Genomic DNA, 24,200 nt, shown 5'->3' on the forward strand with positions numbered 1-24,200 from the left:
CATACTGTAACTTGTAATATAAGTACAACTGGCACAAGCCTGTAACGAAACATGACGACACGTTCGTAACAACGATTACTCGGTTGTGGTGAATGCCCATTAGGAAAGTTGCGTGGTGTATGGAGAAAGTGATGGGTGGAAGGACGTGAACGTTCATCGCAGCCATTAGGTTGACATGCAAGGAGTCAATTTTGATTAACCTCCTTAACTTCCACTTTCTCTTTTCCCGGATCTATAAAGATGAAACAAATATTGCTTTTAAAAATGTAAAACGTGTTAGCTAGCTGCAATTCCTTATACATTTAGGATTTCAGAAAAAAAAAACGACAATTATATAATTTTACAGTGATGACTCGTATGGGGCTCATTGGTCTGCCCTGCGCTGGAATGCCAAAATTCTTTGCGTGAACAATTCTGAGAAAGACAAATTCTCATTGTGCTGCCAGGATTCGAACTTGAAACAAAAGCCAGGATTCTAGCTCTCAGCCACTCCGCTGATACTACGCCTGTGGAGAATACTGATCCTGGAGAATTCGATCGTGCCAGCAGATGGTTGTGGAGGTGGTCCTAAATTAATTTTTCTTTTCCCACATGTAATGACAATGATTGAGTGTGTCTTCTTCGTCTTCATTAGCCGTCTTCCTTTTAGCGCTCCGCTTTTTCTCCGCATATTTACTGGATGGCATTAATGTCGTCTTGTTTTCTTCAAGGATAACATGATAATGGAGCAGCTCAAACATAAACTTGAGAAAAGCTTAAAGAATGCAGCAATAACAACCTATAGGGTTCTTTTAGTATAAACCAGTGGCTAAGTTAGGATAGGTAATAGCAGGAAAAATGCGGAGTCTTTCCACTTCAACACCGTGAGACGCCACTTCCACACTTCTTCCACGCTTCACACTTCACTTCACTTCCACGCCTCACAGACTTCTTTTACTTCTGGAAAGAAGATTGATCGCCCACACCTGCGAATTATCCCCTCAACAAACACCGCAGAATTAGTTTAAGGCTTACTGCGCATTATAATTTTCCACCTATAACATTACTGGTTTGCGTTACGGGCGAAACAGCACTTGTTTCGTCTGTTCGCTATGCATTTTTCCTGCTTGTTTACCAAAAGCTTCGCGCATACGCTTCAAACTTCCTTCAAGGACGTTTGGCGCTACAGGATGACGGTAGTGATTACTTCACTAAAGAAAAGGAACTATCTGTCGTAGATGAACTTGGGATAATAAAAAAAAAATAGATTTGTACTACGTACAAATTTTCACTTCTCTTTGTCACAACGCGTTTGCGATATTGACTAAAGGTTAAGGAACCTCAACGTCCTGCGTAATACACTGCTCTAGCCGACTCGCCTCGTTAACGTATCGCGTTTCCGTACTCGGAGCAAGAAAAAAACGCTCATTTTATAAATAGTCGGAAAAACTTGGTTTCCTCACTGAGCCACAGACCACAATCTATAAAAGGAACTGACAACCAATTCTTACGGTACCATTTTTTTTTATTGCAATAGAAAGCTTACCGGTTAGAATGTCTAATCATGAAGCGCGAATGCAGAAAATGCCGTGGAGCATTTTCTTACCAGAATTTTTCGATCTGCAATGAGGATGTAGTCGTTCACTGGAAGCCTGCTGAAAACGGTGATAGGTGAGTGTGATAGCGATTATACGCCGGTATTACAGGGAGGCCGATGACAAGTGCGGCCGTAGCTGTGAGAAAGTATTATTCTGTTGATGGAGTCGATGTTCCCACGATTCGTGTTTTCCGAAGTGCTAAACCATTTCTGCAATAATACCTGCGTGCTTTCGTGGTTTCCTGTACAACTGTTTTGGTATTTAACCACTCAAAACAAAACCAATCAGCTCAAAAACGAAACGACGCTTTTACAACTGATACGCAGTTCAGTGTGTTGCCGTAGCCATGCGTGCGCTTTTGATTTCCGAAGCGTAGAATAAAGCGCAAGTGCTTAATTTTATACGAACTGCTATTCTAAGCAAGAATTGTGCTTTACTTAGTAACAGTTGACTTAGGTACAGTAATATCACAGACTACATCCGAAGTACCAAGAATTCACCGCCAGGCCTCACCACTTACTGGTTTTTGAGACTTTCTTCGACAATTCAAAATTATAATTCCTACTTCAACGGCGTACAGCGTGCTGGATTTTATCCTGGTCTATAAATCCTTGTCATTTCATTTCCATCAACGTATCACAACATATTCTAGCCAGTTGTCAGCCCCTTTAGCTCATTATGACAGTTTGTGCTGTATACGCTCTTCATTATTATGTAGCGTTCGTCGAACGGCGCATCACGTATTTAGACCGCTGCTTCCAGACGGATTGCAGCCAACTCTGAAACGCGCCAAACGTAATCTCGTCACCTGCTACGAGCCGCCCCAATAGCGGTGACGCCTTCCCTGCCCACTCTAATTTGTGCCTCCACTTCCCCTTGCGTGGTCAACAATGCAGCGCAAGCACCAAACTCTTCACTACGCTTCGGCGTACGTTCGTGGTGACGCTAGTAGGAAGCGACAGCTCCTCCGCGACAGTGTACCACGCGCCGCATGCCTCCTGCCAGCCAGGTCTGTTGGGTGCAGATTATAGGTACGTAGCGCGGAAGCCGAGTGAAGATCGAAGCAGCGGAGAAATAAAATAAAAGCGGACAGGGATGTACAAGACAGGGAAAGGTTCGAACTTGCGTCAGTGGTCGGCTGCTTCTACGGTAGCGGGTGAAACCCTAGTGGCTCCGAATGAATTATAAACGGTGGTTGGCTCCGTGACACTGGTGCGTGCGCTCCGGGTATGTGACGGAGACAGACTGGCTCCCCTTCATTCCGGCGGCCGCTCCTCCTCCACCGCTATTGCGACGCTGTTGGCGACACAATAGGGGACCCTGGTAAGTCCCCCAACAGGCGCGGCGGGGAAGCGCTTCTGGCTTCCAGAACCCTCCGGTGTTCACCCCCTCCTTGCTCCCCGCAACCTCCCTTCGCTGCCTTTCGTTCTTTCTGCGCGTCTTCCCTCCTTTTTCGGTGTCCCAAATGGAGCCAGAATGGATCCCATCAAACTGAGTGCCAGCCACGCCACGCGTGCTCCTGCTCGCTTGCTGCTGCTACTGCTGGTTTGCCGCTCTCGAGTTTGGGAAGCTTCGGAGGACGAGAGAAAGTGTGTGTGTGTGTGGGGGGGGGGGGGGGGGCATGTACGAGACTTCGTTCTGCGTGAGGGAGGAAGTGAGGGAACGTTGCATACGAAGGGGAAGTCTATGGCCCATTGTAATGAGGACCCCCCCCCGCCCCCCTCTTCCACGCAGAAGAGCCAAACAGTTGGCCCTGGCATCTGTTTCCTTCTCACTGTTATTCTTGGGTGGCCTGACAGTGGTTTGGCGGGGATGAGGTAGGGAAGGAATGAAGGGGAGCGTGTAGGGACGTCGCTGGCGTTGCGTTCTCGGATTTGTCGCTCGTTCTGAGATTACAGCGGATCTCCCACTTGCCGGAGCAGCGTTTCGCGCGCGTGCGTGTGACTGTGCTCCGGAGGCGGTGTGTCACGAGCGACGTTTCAATAAAGAAGAGATTAATTTGTTTTATATAGGTCATTTTCTTTTGCAGCCTTGTGTATGTAATATCCAAACCGTACGGCGCAACTATACTTATTCGTTTTGATAGTTAACGGCTAAAGGCCTTTTGGCCTTTTGTGTGCATTATGAAGTTGAATTGGGGAAAAGGAAATTACGAAGTTCAATTGCTTCCAATTGATTCAGGCATGAAACTGCCCTTTATGTCCAAAACGCCGCCAAAAGAAGTAGCGAATGCGAAAATTTAGTGAAGATTATTCAGTGATCACTTGTGGTTTGTTTTTATGTTGTGACGTTATTAGCTATATTCAGCTAATAATCATGACCGCAGCTATTTTTCTCTAAAATTGGAGTGCGACAATATACGATACGTTAACTTTATAGAAGAATTGAAAATGTGGCACATAAAATTAAGCAATCGAACAGCGGTGATGTAAGTACAAACAACCATTTGAAAGGGTGCAATTCTACCTCAGAACAGCTCGTCAGTCAAATGGCTCAATACTTTTGACTCGCATGCACGTATACAAGTGAAGTTGCTTTCAGTGCTATTCATCGTTTGTTTTATTGGAGATCTGGTATTTTGCGTTATTGGTAGATAGCTGCACGAGCTTGCATGCTTGACCTTTGTTGTTGTGTTGTCCACCCTACAGGCCGCATACTTGCTGGTAAGCTTCCTAGTTCTTTTCCTCCACTGTGAATCAATGTTTTTCCTGTACAGATACCTGAACACTCTCCCAGCCCATTTACTTTCTTCCATATTCCTCAGCCTTTCTTCATACTAAATTTTACTGCGAGCTTCCCTCACTTCAAAACTAGTCCAGCCCATATCACCCTGCACAGCTTCATTTGTAGTGTTCCCGTGGGCGCCCAATGCGAGGCGACCCACTGACCTGAAAGCAGCGCCACCTAGAGGAAAGTCTAGGTGGCGTTGAGCGAAGCGTCGCGGAGAAGATGGGTAGGAGGAGGTGCGCTGTGTTGACCTCCTCTGGCAGTTGCTACGGCTTCTGTGCGCGTTCTATAGATGTACCGGGTTCGACTCATGATCGAGAGGTCGAGCGCACAATGAGACGGACGGAGCAGCGATGCAAGCGACGGCAGGCCGAGACCATATAAGTCGACCATCATCATCATCATCATCATCATCATTTATTGGTCCTTAAAGACCCCTGGAAGGGGCATTACATAAGGGGGGGAAACATTGAACACAACAACGCAGGTCACCATCAAACATTGTCACAATCAGTGATCAGCAGGGTATATACAGAAAAAAAGAGTACAAGAACCCTTTAAGCATATACAAATATAAAAATAGCAACAGAGGCAAACAGAAGAAGACAATAATTTCCACATCATGTTTTCAAATAGGATGTCAGCAATTGCCGGAACTTAAGTGGATCGCGTTCTATAACAATATGATCTGGTAATGAATTCAATTCTTCAATTGCAAGAGGCAGGAATGACTTGTTAAATGCGTTAGAGGAGCCGTGCAGACGTAGAATGCTCATGGAGTTGAAAAGACGGCGTGATGTTCGGAGAGGTGGTAGTAGAAGAGAGTCCCGGAGCGAAGGAAAACAGAAGTATAGTTTGTGAAATAAAACCGACCCTGAAGTCACTGCAAATGAAGTTATTTCTCCGTATAACATGCTGCTTTTTGATAGTAATATTTATAACTCAAAAACCTCAGTTTCGCCATAAGGGCGAAGCAATGAATGTGATAGCAACTTGCTAGAATATTACACGAAGTGTAAGAATCGTAGCTGTAGTGGCAGTATCAATTGAAGTAAACGAAAGATGATTAAGTAAAAACGAGCTGTTGTGCAAGGTGTCCTCTTTTTGAATCTTCCCATCGGAGAGTTTGATTTATGTTTATTGATTAAAGACATCTTTCTTAGAGACTTTAGCACCACTTATCCTTGTCAGGTACACTTGAAATGTCTTTCCGGCGCCGATCCCGGAAGTAGTAAACAGTGGCGCCAATAAAATTACATCTTTTTCAGATTTCAGATTTCAAATTTCAGAAGTCAGAATGCTTAAAAATAAAAGGCATGCGCTGTCGGTGTTTTTGCTGCATGACATTTGTTTGTGGGCTGCCATTCTCAAAATTCTGAGGAATAATTTTCAAGAATGTAAAGCATGGTGAGAGCAACCTTAGTGATAGAACGGTGTGGCAGTGTAACCCGCATAAAGCACATGTCATGGTATAGCATATATCATACATACACCTAAATATATACGGAACCTCACGGCGACACCGACGTCGAAATTCGCTTGGGGTGTCGATATAATCGCTGTCGCAATAAAACTACACTTCATGTAAACACATGCATGGTTCATGAGCAAATCATACCTAGAACGCTTCGTTTTACGTAGTTGTCAACTGGAACTGAATGTGCCTCTTTCTTTATGTGTGTGCGTTTCGTTTTCCCCCATTTTTTTTTTCTGTGGAGGGGTTCCAACTACTGCTGATGTTCAGTGACGGTGAGAGGATTGACAGAAGAATTGTTTGTTCACCCATTAGTATTAATGTACGCGGTTTTCCAAGCTATGGTCCCCTGTGCTGTTATTGTTATTAGTACATCAATGAACTTCTCTTCGTAGAAGCACGCAATTCTAGCGGCTAGAAGTTGGAGTAGCGCCTTCTCGTCAATGACGTTGCAGCCTGAACACCGCTCCCTCCGGCTTTCTCGGTTGTTGTGTGCACTCGCCTGCTTCGTGAATACTCGGAGTCCTCGGAGGGAAGTACGTGCGCGAGCCATGCTTCTCCAAGGAGGTTCTGGCTGCCTGCTGCCCTGAAGCCTGAACTGCAGTTTGATTTCCTTTCCGAAAAATATTGGTCTAACTCTGAGGCGACTGGAAAAGGCGCACCAGAGGCTTCAGTTTTGAGAAATAACTGGCGCCTTCATACCGTCGCTGTGTTCCTCTCATAAATTATCCCTTTTCCTATGCCGAGCGTAGTGGTATTGTGGTGAAAGTGTATTACCATATGCTGGCCGAACGCTTTCAAACGCGCTCTTCCTTTTGAAGTATCGCTTTCTTTTCTTACTTTTAATGCATGTTGCCCACGAAGAGGCCCTAAGTGATGACCATTGGTCAATACAGTTCTATACGTGAAAGGCAGAGTCTAAAGCGCACTCTTTCTAGAGAACAGCAGGGTGTAAGAACGCTCTCGTTGTGCGACATTGCGCAGTCTTTGATTTAGCGTAGGCCATAAACAATGGAGGCCATTTACAGTCCTGCAACAATCAAAATGAAGTAATAAACAAGACGGACAAGAGAAAAACTCTGACTCGCCGCACTCCATTCAGAGTCAGCGAAGCGAAAAACGCTAAAGAGTAGGTCTCACGTCTTCACTGTTTTACGCAACGCTGTCATAACGCAGGGCTGCCCACTGGCATACGGCGATCTGCAAGCGATGGAAGCACTTCCCCATTCCATGGCGAACAAGCTAGTCTTTTTTTCCCTCTTCCACGTTTCTTTGACCCCACCAAGTTAGGGCCTGTGGAATCGCGGTTACAATGTTTTATTGAGGGATGAACTCAATGAGTATGGAAATCCGCATGAAGAAGCTTTAGTGAATTCGATCAGCGAATGTGTTGAAAAGACGCAAAACGTGACTAGGACCACAGATTCAACAGACGTTAGCAGAGGCGCGGACTCTTGAAAAGATGAACGATGTGCAGTGGTTAGTCTGGTTTCGAATCGCTTTGGCAAGTAACTAATCCCTTTAGTAGAAGTCATTTGCTTTGCTTGCCGTCATTGAAAGTGCAATCTTTCCTTCAGGCTGCTCTGAAACAAGCAATTGCAAACGTGCGCTTAATTTTGCGCCAGCTTTGCTTAAGTTGAAATACAGTTTTGTGCGGTTCGTTCTGAGGTCACGTTACAGGAGAGGTCGTAGCGGCTCTCTCTTTTTTTTTCTGTACTCTCCGTCTAGCTATTGTATGTGTGCGCGTATCTTTCGCCTACTTCTGTGGAAAAAAATTATACATGTGATGATATATATGGCAATGACACATATGTTAAAAAAAAGAAAAAAAAAAGACTAAAGGCGTAATACTTGTCCTTGAGAAAGATAAATAGCGAAACTCTCTGGCTTGAAACTAAGGCCAGAAAGAAACTAACAGTTTCGTGCGCTCGGTCACCTTTATAATTCGTTTTCTTCCCTTGGACCGAACACAATACATCCTGCTATGTATCGTTATTTTTCTCCGCGCTGTCGTAGTACACAGATTTTTCTTTTTTACATGAGAGCTGCATGCGAAACAAAGTACAATGGTTGACATAAAAAAGTGGCAGATTCCACGCACTTTGGGAATCGATGAAAGTGAAGCTTTGTATGCTGTTTACTTTGAATGACGATAATTAGCGGTGGGGTGGGCGGCGAACGTTTATTTTTTCAGCATTTAGTCTAATGGGAGATTGGTGAGTTATGTAAAAGATTAACTTGCGTGCACTTAGTTGTTTGTTTGCGTAGCCCACAGAACACACAGGGAGACATGTTTGCTTGGGCGTTGTTGTGCGTCATTGCTGATAATCTCTGAGAGAGTTGATCATTGCCTCACATGACACGCCACATCGTGGCAGAAGTGTTAAACTTTATTCGAGTTATGGGGCTGTACGTAATTCAAATAATTATCATAATCGTATGCATACAGTTTGTGCATACATTCGCGGTCTGCACCACGCTTCGCTGCGTAGCGAAGACGCTCCTGTTCTGCGCGGCGCTTCATTCGGGCCTGGGTGTTATCGACGCTGAGTGCACGCTTTGTATCCATTTTGCTGGCGCGAGTTTACGTGCTCATTCTGCGTACGTGACCAGTACGCTGTGGAGACGCCAGCTCGATGTGCTTTCTTTAGGCTATGGACGACTGTAATGTTTACGCTATCGAAGCCCAGCACGCGAGCTCCACAGCTCAGCATCTGCATTTTTGTCGCATAGGGAAGCAAACACAGCACGTACAATACACACAGACTGTGAAACGCTGATGCAGTGGGGCCGGCCGCGATGCGCGGAGGCGAGTGCCATCTAGTGGCGTTGCAAGAAACCCAGTGGCACGCGCGGCAAGACCATAACAGCAGCAGCAGCGCTCCACGAAACAGAGAAGAAATAGAAAGGACGAAAGCAGAGAAGGCCACACAAGCGCGCACGCACGCACACACACACACACACACACACACACACACACACACACACACACACACACACACACACACACACACACACACACACACACACACACACACACGCACGCACGCACGCACGCACGCACGCACACACACACACACACACACACGCACGCGCACACACACACACAGATATATATATATATATATATATATATATATATATATATATATATATATATATATATATATATATACGACAAAAAAGTTTCAGGCAACTAAGAAAGGGAAAGGAAAATGCTCTACTAGTAGTTTGTTTTCTGTTCGAGAAAACCTTGAGCTCGACACGTCAAGTTTCCTATGTGAGGGAGGCTGCAATGTTGCTTATACAGCAAGTGCTTACGCTATCACTGTGTTCGCTGAAACAGCGAAAGTCGGCACAAGAAACAAGAAACGAGTTTCGCGTAGAGAACTTGAGTTTCTGACAACTGCTTCAATGAAGCAAAAGAAAATAATAAAAAAAAACGCTAGACTTAGCGAGTACGTTCGGAAGGACGGGCGTCAGAGTCCCCGTATGTCCTCGCTGTCAGATTCTGTCTACGTCGCGTGCAACACTGCGAGGAAATAATGAACACAGAAGCACTGCGGGAGGTTGGTTAAAAATTCAGTGGTCCTGCACCCAGCCGACCCAGAGGGATACCGGGGACCACAGTCAACAATGGAGGAATCAAGGCATGGAAAACTCCAGTAGACGCACGCGTGGCACCTTTGTGTAGAGCAAGAACGATGCGAAAACAGAACACAGGAGGAAAGACGAAACAAGATGCGTTTCACCGAAGCTATGCGGGTGTCGCTCAAGTGTCAAAACACCGAACGTGTCCCCTTCTACCAGACTGCTCCATGCTGTCTGACGGAGCATACATTTTGCTTCCCTCGTTACGAAACAGCGTGAAATTGCTTTTTAGGCGGAAACAATGAAAATAAAGAAGTAGCGTGAAATGAACATTGCAGGAAGGATGACTGCTCAGCTTTCGGGTTCTCGCATTTATATTCAATACGTCACCGTACACGTCAGAAGTGAGGAGTACGCTGCGTTATTGTATAAGTGTGTGATTGTAGAAAAAGAAAAGAAATGTACTACACTGCCGTGCTTTTAGCCGAGTTCAGTTAAAATTTGTTGCTGTGTTGTACTGAGCCTCAGTGTCTTCCAAAGTTCAACCTGGCCAACCGAGCGAGAAGGGCTGCTAAGGCTGCTGGATTCCTAGGCTGATGGGACAATCCTCTGCACAGTGGAGGAGCTAGCTGCGATCCTGTGCTCTTTTGTATAAAGTTTATTGTCTCTTGATACTTAAATTCAGAAATATCACTTAGCATTGAACTGTGTCGCAGCTTCAATTAACAGTCAGCTCGTGACCGAAGCCGTTTTGTGGAGCAGGCAAGCGTGCATCGCCTCACGTTAGCGCAACGCTAGGAGAACGAAGGCATCAACTCATAAAATATAAAAGTATGTAAGTCAAAGCAGTACGATTTGACTTCGATATCAGACACCAATAGATGTGTTGAAATTAAGCAGCAGGTTAGCATTCTGAATAATTAAACATAAATTATATTCACTTTGCAAGAGCCCTCATGGAAATTTCTCTTTTTCATTGTTGTCACCAATATGCTTGTATGCGTCCTTAAGCACATCGCAGGTCACTTTCAACATAGAATTGTAACCTAATGGTCTAATGATTGCTCTGTATACACGCTTTCCATTTGCTTTTGTTGAAAAAAGCAACAATGTCATGAGGGCCAAGCCCAAACTGAACATACAACAGTGTTTCATACAAAGGACGCACTTTTGAAGCCTCTTCGTTGCCGCCTAATTATGGGTCCTTTTTGCCGAGGTAAATACAGTATATACTGAATACAACATGAATTAGCGAATGACCTGTTCAGCATGCGCATGGTGGGCAGAGCGTACAAGCATATAATTAAGTTGGGATATAGGAACATTTAGATGGAAATGCCAGTTATAGGGGCGACACCATACGAAGTGTGAACGAACGCTACGGCAGAAATGCTCTTTCCTTGCATGGCTCTCCATAAAAGCGAAAAGCCAAAATGAGGATTGGGCCTATGCTTTCTAGCGACACAATAAAGTGAATGCTTGTCTACGGCATGGCTATTTAATAAAGTAAGAATTAGGTGCGCTTCAGTTGAGCACGGTGCCACAAAATCTCATCACAGATGCTATTGTTCCTATACGTCTTAACGTCTAGCATCTACACGCTTCGCTAGAGCACTTTGATGAGACCACGAAATAGTGAGTGTTCGTTCGTCCTTTTAAGTATTTCGCGGCCTGAGTCATCGTCCTTCGGCGTTGGTTTCTCAGCCTGTCTTGGGCAAATCACATTCAAGGAGAGCTTACTAAACTTCTAACTTCCTTATGAGAATGTGTAGGCTGTAGGTAAACAAAAAAAACGCGAAGGGAGAGTATGGGTTTGGAGGGAAGGCGGGTGAATAGCAGATATTGAAACAAGGGCTAGTGAGAACGAAGGTAAGCCCCCCACCCCGCTTCCACCATAGGGGAAAAGAGCAACTATGTATACGTACAACTCGCGGTGGCTGGGATATTAAAAATAGATGAGGTCGACGGGTGCGGGCGGAACGAGTCTTGCGACTAGCGGCTGATTCCGTTGCGCTGTACCTCAGGAAGCCAGGGTATAGCAAAGGGTTAGCTAGACAGCTAGGGGAGCCGGTGACGGCACTGCATCATGTAGGGAACTACGATTAATTGCAATGCGGGGAGAACGAACATGAGGCGCCGTAGTATACGTTCCCGCAGTACCACAGCCATCTGCAGTACACCGTGATTCGTATACACCGAGAGATTGGCTGACCCTATTGCGCGCACGTCTGTGTCATGCATATGTCATGCCAGATACTCGCAGGCGCCTGCGCTGGTAAGCAAGAGAAGGCGCGGAGACAGATTACCCGCATCGTAGACAGGGATTGTTTGTTAAAGGAGTACCGCATGTATAGTACAGACGCACTATCCACAAAAGAGCAGCTGCGTGCTTCATTCACCTACTTACAAATTACTTCCGCTACTTCTTGTCGCTTTTGAATCGTTCCCTTGCAGCGCAACTGCCCACCTTATGCGGTTGCGACGGTCTTGGCTGCGTAGCGAGTGTGTATGTTATAGAAAAGCGGTGGGGTCTGCCCGTCAACCCGCACCTCCTTCGCAATTTGCCGAGAAACTTGCGCACAGGGCGCGGGTCGGGGGTTCGCCGCTCAGTTTGCACGCTTTGTTCTCCCCTGGATGCTCCTCATGTTATATTTATTCTGATTTATGGGGCCTATTACGGCGGGTATCTCTACATCCCCTTCCTCTCTCCTGCTTTCGCGGAAAGCGCGGTGCAAGTTCGGCCTCCACTCGTTCTTGGTTGCACGCCCCTCTTTCGGGGGCTCGCCACAATCTAGAGATATAGAAACAGGGCCCTCGCGTGCACGCCGCTCCCGTGCCCCTTCTGCCCTCGTGCCACCGTCTAATTCGTCTTCGCGAACAAATAGCTTCTGGTCGGGCCTGAACCCACGGCGGACGCGACCACACCGGTTGCAGGAAGGGGGCGTGGTGATGAAAACACTGAAGCCGAGAACCAGGAATACACTGAGACGCCGGGAGTTGCGCTCTCGTTGCTCAGTGCTGGAGAATAGCTTTGAAGTTAGATATTACGACGCTGCTGCTGAGGTGAAAGTCCCGAGCATACTTTTTTAAATCTAATTAGTACGTGGGCATGAATTAACGTTGGCCTAGATGAGTTACGGCTAAGCCTTTTGGCTGCAGTGTTGTTCACAGGCCCGCACATCAGGGAAGCTTCGTCGTTTTTGCGTCTTCAAGTTTATGTCGTACTGTAAGCGCATCTCTAGTACATTTTTCATCATACGCAATAATGTAGTTTAAAAAACCTTTATTACAGATTTGCTGAGGAGAGGAGACAAAAGCAGTGTTTATTGCGTCATTTTCATAACAAAAAAGAATTCATTCTAGGAAAAGACCATTGTTCGCCGTTGCTTTGTTAGGCGCACAACGCGAGCTTAACAAAGCGCGGTTGCGAATTTAGTTGGCGAAATAACTACGTGGGGCTGAAGGACTTACTTGGGGGGGGGGGGGAGGGGGGGATGGGCCTCAGAGTTTCCTACACTCTCATCGGTATTTGTGTGTGCAAACAGGACGAAAGCTGGGCTCTGCTGTCCAGCTGGAAATGAGGTTGAGTTTGCTACGACTAAAAAAAGATTGTGAAAATGTGCGCTCTATTGTTCGCGCGGAAGTGTAATGCTTCTAAAACCAAGTGCGACCTTTTGGGAGTTCAAAAGAAAACCACGTGGTCGTGTGAGGGCTTCGTGAAAGATACTTCAGGCTGTGTTATCTTGCAAGTGCAGGTATACTTTGAATTTCCATTTTTTTTCTTTTGTTTAGGAATGTTGACTAACCTACAGTGACAAAATAGCACTTGTTTACCTATTGTTACGCGTAAATATAATTATTGATATTATAAAGGCTTATCTAAATTTAGAAAGACAAGTGCATGCAGGCTAAATTTTTCAAAGAGTTGCTTGTAAAAACCATTGGTTTACACAGTTTCTTAAACTTTGAATAGGTACAACGCGCTAAGTGGGATAACATGCAAACAGCGGCTTGACCATTCACCCTGTGGAAGGCGACAAAATGTGCAACGATGAGGCCTCTCCGTAATAGGTTACTTAAATCACTCTAGCTATTGTAACTGCCTAATATTTGCCTCATTCTAGCAAACCGGCTTAGAGCAGGCAGCATTGTGATCGCTTCGCAATGTTCCTAAAGATCCATGCCGTTACCGACTGTAATTTTGAGTGCAATTGAGTGGATGATTTATTAAAAAGAAACCTCATGCTCTTCGTCGACAATTGCTTATTCAGTTTAAATGTTGAAATCGAAGCATTCACTTAAACAATGGGAAAGTTGGAATGTAATTTGAGCTATATTGAGAGTTCTATCTTGGAATGGCGATGAACAACAACAGCAAACAGAAAGAAGAAAAAGAAAAAGAATGCTTAACTAAGCCGTGTGAATGAATTTTCATTCATTGTGATACTTAGAAATGTCATACTGAGATTGATTTGCGAAGGAACGTGCACTACAGCTTGGATGAGATTCAGCAAACAGCTAAACAAAGTATAGTGGTGCCTTCTGAACTATCAGCTGTCACCACCTTTACACTCGTTAGCTGTAGTTCTTTCAGGGAAGTTCAACGAGAAAATACGAAAACCAGCGATCATCAGTAAAAAATGCGGACTCGACACAAAGACAACGACAACAATAATAATGAGAAAAATGGCAAAAACGTCAAATTTTCTGAAAGAATTCACAACTGAAGCGTAAAACTACAAATTTTCGTTGTGTTTCAGAAACCAAGATTCGCAGCGGAGACAAATGTTGTATCATAATTAATGCTGCTAAACTTTTCTTGTAGTGTCGTGTATTAGATTTGGAATCCTAAGCATAGTAAATGCATTCTTAGTCAAGTCAGCTAAAATGACGCAATTTCAGAAGTGATGACATTCAGTGTCGACGTGGTTCGCTACAATAGTAGTGAATTGCTTTGAAGCTGGATTCTAAACAACAGCAGAAATTTTGGAGCAGATCCCTTGCGTTTTTCTCGGAGTTTACGCAGCTAGACTGATGGATGGCTGCTTCCTTTTAGGGTGCAACATTTATGTGCGAACCTCGCCTGGTTTTCGTGAACGTTGTTACTAAGCCAACCAATCACAGCGGAGGACGCCAGTGGCGTCACCACCGCTGGGTTTCTTGCACTGCCACCAAATCGCGGTCCCCTCGCGCATCCACGGCGTTGCATTAGCCTGTATACAATGCCTGAATAAAGCCTTCCTTGTCCCTTTGTGCGGACATTCAATAAACACTAACTCATGTTCGGCTCTACATGCACTCACACAAAGCTTTGCTGCATATAGATTCCAATTCCTTGGATCTGCTGCCTTGTTTCTTTCTTTCCCTTCTTTTTCTTCTTGTTGTCTTGCTTATAACCGACAAGTTCAACATCACAGCTGTTAACATCCTTACAATGAAATAAATGTATAATAAAGCCATACTATCCGACTTTCATGTTGGGACCATGCATTTCCGAGGCGCCCGCTCAACCGTTCAACTTACAGGCTGACGCTCCGCGCATAAACGCTTGACCTGCAGTTTTCTCGTCTGTTGTTGCACGGTGATGTATTCATGATGAATTTCGGTATTAACTAGGCCACCAAGCCATTTCACGCGTGGCACATCCGGGGGTAATGCAAGTGCTGCATGCTAGAGACTGTAACCTCTATTGAATACTTCTGGGGATATTTTCAATTTTGTGCGACTCCACATAATAAGTCGATGCTTCAGAACAAATGACTCGTATAGCCGAATGAGTGCCTGTGGAAAGTGAGCACCATAAATGAAAAAAACGGATGGACGGACGGACTGACGGACGGACGGACGGACGGACGGACGGGCGGGCGGGCGGGCGGGCGGGCGGACGGACGGACGGACGCTCTTATCGAGCTGCTAAATTCGCGATTTTAACTACTTTGATGGGGTGCCGCAGTCGAGCAATGGTGGCGGCTGGATCCAGGAGTCCGTTGATGCTGAGCTTAAGTTATATAATAACTTTTCTCGATAGCACTCTGTGACTGTGGGCGTAAAATAAAGAAAAGACGACACAATGGAAGTCGTTGGTCTATGCTTGCAAACGTCTGCCCTTTCAAGCCGAGCCGCATACCGTCTCGGTAGGCGGCTGTTATTAAATGACTATATGACTGAGTAAGTGAAAACATACTGAAGAATGTTTCAGAAATGAGTGTCATGCATTCGTGCTCAGCATTTCGTATAATCCAAGGTTTGTTATCATAGAAACACGTTCCGCCACTCGCACGCGCGATGATCGAATAATTGTTTAAACGCTAAAAGTACGATTGATTCCAATAAAGTCATTAATTGTCTGAATGTGAAAGCGTGCCAAGCTAGCGACAATTGTTTCCGCTCGTGATTTACATTGAAATGCAAAATACTTATATGTTCATAACAGGAGCAATGGGCGAGGCAAAATAATTAGGGGCCTTAGTTGCACATAAGTTTAGCTAGAGCGCTTAGCCCTTTAAGGAAAAACACGAACTCCAAGGTCTCTCACCTGGTAAGGAGTAGTCATTTGGCTGGATCCCCCTACCCAAAAGCATACAACCATCGTCGATGCTATGAACTTGTCTATCCGCAGTTACTGGGCACATAGCTGCCTCTCTTCACCTCGTTGGCATTAGTGAAACTAGGAAATGATACATCATGACTTTTCCATCTTGTAGATGCGCAGAACCGCACGCAAAAAATGCTTTCGAGATTTATTTTGCCCCGTTGCTCTGACGACGTGAAAAGGCCTGAAAAGGGACCAATTTCTCTCTCTCTGTTTCATGAAAACTGTAAATTCTCTCATGCGAAAGCAGGGAAGGGAGTATTCTGTAAATGTCCATCTATGTGAACTGTCCATTTTGGCCGCCGTTGATTGGCCGTAATTGAACCAGTGAGGAGGAAGCTGGCTGTGGGCTCCTGTTTCCTTATCGATGGTATACCACAGCCCAGCCAATCAGCACTTTAATACCTAACGAAATGGGCATGTCTCCTAGCTGGCCTTTTACAGAATAACCCTCCAACCCCCAGCTGCCTTTATTACCGGCCTGCCAATCTGTCAAGGCAAGCGAATTAATTATGAGTGCGCGCAGTTTGCGATGTTCACGTGTCGAAGGATGTATAAAGGCTCTCTTTTATTCCCCTTTCCCTCATCCCCAGTGTAGGGTAGCGAACTGGGTGCTCGTCTGGTTGACCTCCCTGCCTTTCCTGTCCTTGCTTTCCCTCTTCCCCGTGAACCTTAAAACACAGTGACGAAGCCACCAAATGGCATACAGTCTACACCGTCCCGTGCGGATGTACTTCATGATATATGTTTCTGAGCAGAGGGCGGCCTACTATCGAGCTACCTATTCACCTGTAACAAATCGCGAATAAAAAAATGAACTGAGAATGTGCTAATTTATCGATGTGCCGTTTGCTTCTGCGGTCTTGTTTCAGAGCTGAAAACGAGTTAGCGCGTTTGACGCGCAGGAACACTCCAGGAAAACATGCTGAAACACAAATAAAGAAACACAAGCAAAATGCTGTTCCTGCAGCCGACTACCGAGGGATCTGGTGTGTTGTAAGCCTGGCGTGGGAAAGAACGCACTTGCCTTTTTCCTGTCCATTATATCGCGCTGCCATAGAGACGGCAGCGTGCCGTCGTTATTATTATCATCTTTATTTTTCATTTCGTTACTGGCCCCAAACAAGTCATATCATCTTTCTTTCCAACCTGAAAACACATGAAATAATATATAGTGATTCCTCAAAATAACGCCCGCGGATCACATAACCCAATTGTTTGTTCGTCCTCCAATATTCAAAGTTTGGCTGGATTCGCTCTTTTTGTGTGAAGTTTGCTATACGAGTTGCGAAAACTCTCTTGTTGAGTGGTATTACTGATTCCAGGATGGCTGCATGAGGTGAGCCTGCGGAAATTGAATTTTACTTACGTGCTGTACAGACAAATGCTTTCGAAAATTTTGAAAGCGTCGTGAGCTCAAAAGTTTTGATTGTTATCAGAACTTGTCTTACTGCAAAGCTTTGAAAGTGTGAACACATGGCGATTGTCTCACACAGCCGTTAGGATTGGACGCTTGTGTGTCGAGTCTATCTGTGACAGCTTGGAATGTTGGTTGCTTCTCAGCTTTCCCCACCTTTTGCAGTTATGTTTGCATGCTTTATTGTCACAGATCGATTATTAGAAGAACGTTTACAATTGTGGGTGCGATAAGCATGCGGCTCAAGCGTTTTGCCCACAGCAGCAATAGATATCGAAGGCCCTGATCGGAGAGATGAAATTTTCGCACGAGAAAGAAGCTAATTAAATAATTATTTCGATCAATTTTGTATCAGAACTGTGGTGGCTACTTAGGACTACGGCTGTTTTTGTTATAAATCATAATCTATCTCACTGCATACATAATCGCACTGCATAATCATAATCTCACTGCATACGTATCAGCTGACCTAACGGCCTAAAGTAGTAATCGTTTACCTTTCTCCATAATATTATGTATATTCTTTATAGTTTCCCCATTTCTCTTGTGATAGTGCTTAGTATGTGCCAAGAAAAGTGCTCGCCAGCCCGCTCGAGAAACTGGACCATCGCTCCTCCACAGAAGAAACAGTTCTAGGACACTGGTTCAGACGGGTTTTGGCACTCAAGGCCTTAAGGGCTCTGCTCAAGTTTTAAGGGCTTGTGAATTCTGCGACCATCTTTCAATGTTGTAGCGCCTAGCATAGCGTTGTTGTGCGAATTTTTCTCATTTTTTTCTTTTTTCACCTTTTATTTCCTTTACCCCTTTACCCAGCGCGCGGTAGCCAGCCGGTACTTACACTGGTCTTTTTGTGTCTCTCTTTTCTTAGTGGACAAATGCTTTATTTGTTTTTATCTTAAAGCTAATACCAATACTTGCATTGTTTTCAGAACTCATCATTTTTAGTTGCTACGACATGCAGATATGGTCATCCAACTATGACTTGGAAAACTGACTGCTGCTTTACTCATCTGAAAAAAAAAGTAATAAAATAAAAGCACGGGAATAAAGTGCGCCATTCAAGCTCATGCTAAACCTAGGTTTCTTATCTAGTGAAGCGTAAAGACGCGTGCAGTACACTAAACGTAGCTCGAACCAACATGAATTAATCACCGAAACTAATGACCACTTGAGGAAAGGTAAAGTAGTTATACAATTGAAAAGAAAAGTGATACTTCGGTTACCTAAAAAATAAAAAAAAGGCGAAAGTTGCCGCTTGTATGAAAAAGAACATGAAGATACATTTTATGTTATTTAGAGCTGCACTCTGAGAGACATTTACAAAGAGGAAGCAGCGCATCCTTCTTTCGTTTCTTCGTGAGTGATGCTTTGTGGTTGACATGAGGTATATTTAGCCCGATCCGTACTCTCGCTTAACAGAAACTCACCAGTAACCGCACACATGATCCACTCGAGTGAAATCGCCGAAGTACCAATAATGACGATAGCCATTTCCTTTTCTCCACTCCTGTTGTTGCGCAGTGGCGTCGAGCCTCCACATCCTGCACCTGTCGGTGCCGAAATGGGTGCAGAACGGCACCGAGGACTCGGTGGTTCTCGACTGCGTGTACAACGCGAACCGCGAGGACGAGCACCTGGTGATCAAGTGGTTCCTCAACGACGACCCGCAGCCCATCTACCAGTGGATCCCCGAGCTGAACAAGCGGTTCGTGTCGAGTCGGCTCAAGGACCGCATCAACCTGGACTACTCGCTCACCAACGGCAACAGCTTCACCAAGTTCCGCGCGATCAACCTGGTGCGGCCCACCACCGAGCTGAGTGGCCGGTACTCCTGCCACGTCATGTCGCTCACGGGAGAAGACTCCGAGTCCAAGCTCATGACCGTCTACGGTAGGTGTGGGGCAGGGGGGGCTGCGACGCAGCAGGGCTGGTGCTGGCTGTCAAGCACTTCCTTCATGACTGCGAAGTTAGGAAGCAGTAGGCACGCTTTACTGAGCACCGGTTCATGATTTGTGCGCTTGAGTGAGCTAGTCTGTCATGCCACCTAACCAACTGCCGAGGTTGCAGCATAGTGTAGCAGTTACACTTACGTATCATTACTAAAAAATCTAGACGACTTACTTTTGTGCTTTGTGCAGCTCTGCGTGAGGCGCCGGGCACGAAACGGTGACTTGGGATTTGTTTTACGGTGGCTCGTGATTCAAGAAAGACGAGCCGGGCCATAAACGGGTATTTCAAGGTGGAAGACATTTATCAGGCTCCTTATCATTTCATGTCTGGTCCTTATTTAGTATGGTCATTATTACGAAAACACTGCCACAGGCAGAAAAAGAAAGTTATTGTGGACCTGAATTCTCTTTAATGACGGGAAGTAAAACGACACCAAATGGCTTATACAAGGACCGAAAATATCATTGGATATTTACGGCTGTTTCGTACATGTTGTCACAAAAAAAAGATGTTTAATGTGTTACTAACATTGGCGTTCATTTTGCAGAAAGATAAAAATAAAATAAGAACTAGAATGGTAAATAATCAGCAGGTAACTTTAGTGACTTACGCTTCCATGCGTCATGAACACGTCCTCTAAAAAAATATGCATCATTCTTAAATTTAGGAATATAGCGTAATTTATCAGAAAGTATGAGTAACGCCCTCTATCTACATTTCTGAATTGTTCAATCTGCTTGTTATTCTTATCGGTCATCGGTTTTCTGAATATTTGCTCACACACAAGAAGGCGTGCTATAAGTAATATTTGTATGCTATTTCGCGCACACGTTATATTAGCATGATGTTGCCGTAGTGAGAGAAAGGTCAGTGCATCTGTCTTGCACATTAAGGCCTGCACCTCAGCCGTCGTCTAGCGATCGCACTGTTCGCCATTCCAATGGCAAACTGTTCAGCCCGCAGTCAGACACTTTCCTGGTTAACATCCCCGCCTTCGATCTTTATTTTCTCTCTCCATCTCTGGCAAGTCACAAAACAGCTGCGTGTGAGTTTTGTGAAGCCGAAATGAAGCTGAACTTTAAGAACCAGAAATCAGTCACTCAATGAGGAACTTTATTTTTCAGAGCAGTGTAGATGGTTCTAGAACTTTAGGATAAAATTCGACAGGAGCGGCGATTTCACTAGTTCTAATCACCAAGGCAAATCACAAAGGCAGCAGGTGGCACAAATAAAAAAAAAGAAGAACCACAGATATTGAGACATATGCAGTAAGTATAGAAAAGAAAGAAAAAAAGTGCTCAGAGCCAGTTATCTTAAAAGGCGAGACCAAAAGGATAGGAAAATATTGTCGTAACGTGCGCAGAGATTTTGTACAGAAAATACCAGGCAACACAATAAATAAATTTTACCATTAAGAGGTTCAGCTGAGGAAGGCCTTATTTATCACTTGAGGATGCAGTTTTACACGTAGCAGAGGGAGTTCAATAATTAAGGTGGACGTTTTATGCGTCAAAAATGTTCAGGAAGCTCGGAAGTAAGTGACGTCCCATTTGTCTTCCATAATTTGTGCGCCTATGCGATATAAGCCATTGCTTCGGGTGCGGCGTTATAAGTTATATATAGGGTGTCTTTCAATGTTTGTAAAATTAGATAGAAACGTTGTGTATTGTTTCAACTATTTTATATAGGCGAAAGCTAGTCGATAAATAAGAAAATTTGTGAATTTCTGAATACCAAGCTTTTGGTACAGTGATTGTGAGGGACAATCACAACGCACGTCGCAAATAAGGCGAGCATTTTTTTTCTGCAGAACAAACAGATGGTTAATACTAGTGGCATATGTAGAGCCCTAAACAAAAAAGCAACAGTTGAGGTGAGTGACAAACAATGTGTTATGCATGAGTATCTCGAGAAAGGCCTCCTGCAGAGTGGGTACCGTCGCTAGACATTACACGTAACCCTTTGGAGCTATATCACTTGTGTGATGTTACCCGCTTTTCGGCAGCTTCATTTGCCGCCAAAATGTTTTACAGGCCAGAGCAGACAAAGCGACAAAGGCAGAATACGGAAAAAACATGCCACAGTTCGCCCGAAAGGCGAAGCATCGACTGCGACAGCAAATTAGTGGACAGCTAGCTATCAAAGTAAGGATAGTAGCATTATCGGCCGTATAAACTTGTAAACATAGGCATACGAACTAAATTAACAAGCATGGCGTCAGGCCCGCACAAGCAAAACTCGAACACAACTCACTCGACGACCGCGGAAACTCGCTGTCTAAACGCTGCGGTGAGGAAGCGCGGCAGCAGCAGTGAGCGAACTGACCGTCGTTGCTGCGTCTCGCACCAACGTGAACTGAGGGAAGAAAACACAGCGCGCGATGGACTGTGTGCCCATCGCAGATGGCTTTCAAAATACAGCGGCCCGGGGGCGCGCGCGGGGGCACCCGAACCACCAAGACTAGGCCCCCTTTCTCCCCTCCCCCAGGAGCCTTAATTTGAGCGCGATGGAAGATGCCGCGTTTCCTCCCCGCTTTCCTTCCTTTCGTGCGCCAGATTGAGCCGCGATCACGCTTTCACTCGCACATACTATTAGCTGCTGCGCTAGCTTGTCTTGCATTGCTGATTATGAAAATTAGTGCCACATAAAGACAACACACATAGTCTGCCCTTCTTGTGTGCGACGTCTTCTTGTTGCGCTAATTTTGCTCATCAATGATGTCGTAAAGGCAGTGAATAATATTATATCTTCAAATGCAGGCTAGGGTTTTTTTTATATCAGTCTACGTGGTCACAACCTATACGAGCACCTTCGCGAGAATGCAACACTGTTCTAAACAAAAGTTGGAACGACAAAAGGAACGCAAAAGAAGGCTTTACGCTGGGCTATTTGTTTGAAGTTCAACGTACGAACAGAGCAGACGACGGCACAAGTGAAACGAGCAGGACCGATGCGCTGACTATCGACGAAGTTCTTTCCAGAAGCGTACAAACATAAAATACAGATAAGAGGCATACGATTAGCTTGTGATATACTGTAAGACTCTGAATAAATATCATCTGACAGTCAGCACTTCTAACCTTTTCGAATCACTGATCCCGTTGCCAGCACTGTTTCTCATATTGAAGAGGAACGCCTGTTTTGACCAAGCTCACCGATGCCGCGGAAACAATCTTTCCCAAGTTTCTCAACTGTCCCCCGAATGAGTGGGGACAACATTTTCTCACGCACCCATGAGTGGTAACAACGCGCGCTGCGATTCGTACACGTCGACGTGAAATGTGTGCAAGCTGCTTGCGAAATGAACGTGTGCGCATCGGAAAAAGAACGTTACAGCGGAAGTGAGTCTATGCTGCAACGGCAGCGGCTGCAAACTGCAGTAGGTGCTACAAGAGTAGTGCTAGAGGGGACGTGTTATCATGTTGCTGCACAAACTCGACAGCGCCGTGGCCGGAAACGGCCTCCATTACTCATTGTTACTCCATTAGAGACATCATCAGCAGTCGGGAAACAGGGACACGCAAATCGAGCATGAGTAATAACCCAGGCTCGCCGGGAGTTACCGTAGAGCGTCATTCGAGGAGTACACGGGGGCCTATTACGTTGGAGGTGACATCTGGGTCGGGGAAAAGGGGAAAGAAAAGGACAAAGAACTAACGAAAAGCGAAAGGTAATAAGAAGACCAGGACTTTTCTGTTACTTTCTTTTTGTTTGTGCAGAGGAAATTCCTCTAGAGGTATCACTCTTCGTGTCCTAATTCTGCGTGTTCAGTGTTCTGCTATGGAGTTGCAAGGGCACATGTTGAAATTTTTTGCGCAGGCGTTTTGTAAGCATTCACTTGCTCTAACGATGTTGCTGAAACGTCGTTTATTTATGCAGCGAACATGAAATGAACGCTTGCAGGCTTCGTTGCACGGATATATTGTTGGTACTGGTGTGTATGGGCTCCTTTTCGCCCTTGCTGGTTTCCGAATGCGTAAAAAAGCATAAAAAAGTTTGAATGCATAAGAGAGTTTCACTCGTAGGCCACCACGTTCGAATACATGTGCCTCGCTCTCATTGGGATGCCCTTGGGCCGACTGGAAGAGGATTCACTGCAGTCCAAATAATAAAAAAAGCAATGTCAGGACACTGCAAACAAAACATCTCCCTCATACTTGTCAGGCTGCGTTTTTTGACAAAAAAGTACAAAAAACGAGATAAATTTTTTGTAAGTTTACTCGAATGTTACGAGCAGAATGCGTCGTATGTTATATTTTTGGTTTGTCGGGCACGCATATGGAAGAGCAATGCCCGGAAAAAAATTATGCGAAGGTAAATTCAGAGCGGGGTCTTTAATGGTGAGTTTTCGACGTTGCAGCTGTTGGGCAATAATTAGCTAGTGAATACGTATATGTAAGCAATGATTCTTCCCTCCCCTAATGTTGTTGCAGAACTTTGGTACAGTTACTTATCTTCAATATGACCCGGAAAGGATAAAACAGTTACACGTAAATATAGTTAATTTTCATCTACCGATGTTACCACCATCACATGGAAATCACATTCCACCCTTGAAAAGCGTAACGAGCAGCCATAGGCTCCTCGTCTATATCCGCCTCATTAGTCCCAACTGCGCAATATCGAAAAGTACACACGCTGATCGCGTACTTCTTTTACCGGCACCCGCCTAACTTCCGACGCTGCTTTGGGTAAGCGTCAGTGCCGATCCCCCGTAGCACGCCCTGCCCAAATAAGTTTCTCACAGGCGAAGCTTAACTCTTACTATCGCATTCCGCTCCCTTTCGACTCGAAAGCGCATACGTAAGGACAGTGCGGCGCTTACTGCCATGCGGCTAGCACGCATTTCTCCCTCCCCTCTCCTGCCTGTGC

The 24,200-nt window shown here is 45.2% G+C and overlaps 1 protein-coding gene across 1 annotated transcript in view; it reads left to right on the forward strand.

The window, feature by feature from the left end:
• LOC135911421 (uncharacterized) overlaps positions 1-24,200 on the forward strand; it is a 121,754-nt gene that overhangs the window by 84,233 nt on the left and 13,321 nt on the right. The window contains exon 2 of the mRNA XM_065443709.1: positions 18,900-19,268. Coding sequence (XP_065299781.1) covers positions 18,900-19,268 — 369 coding nt within the window. The remainder of the gene's footprint in view (positions 1-18,899; positions 19,269-24,200) is intronic.

Source organism: Dermacentor albipictus, chromosome 4 (assembly GCF_038994185.2).
Source record: "Dermacentor albipictus isolate Rhodes 1998 colony chromosome 4, USDA_Dalb.pri_finalv2, whole genome shotgun sequence".
Taxonomy (NCBI): Eukaryota; Metazoa; Arthropoda; class Arachnida; order Ixodida; family Ixodidae; genus Dermacentor; species Dermacentor albipictus.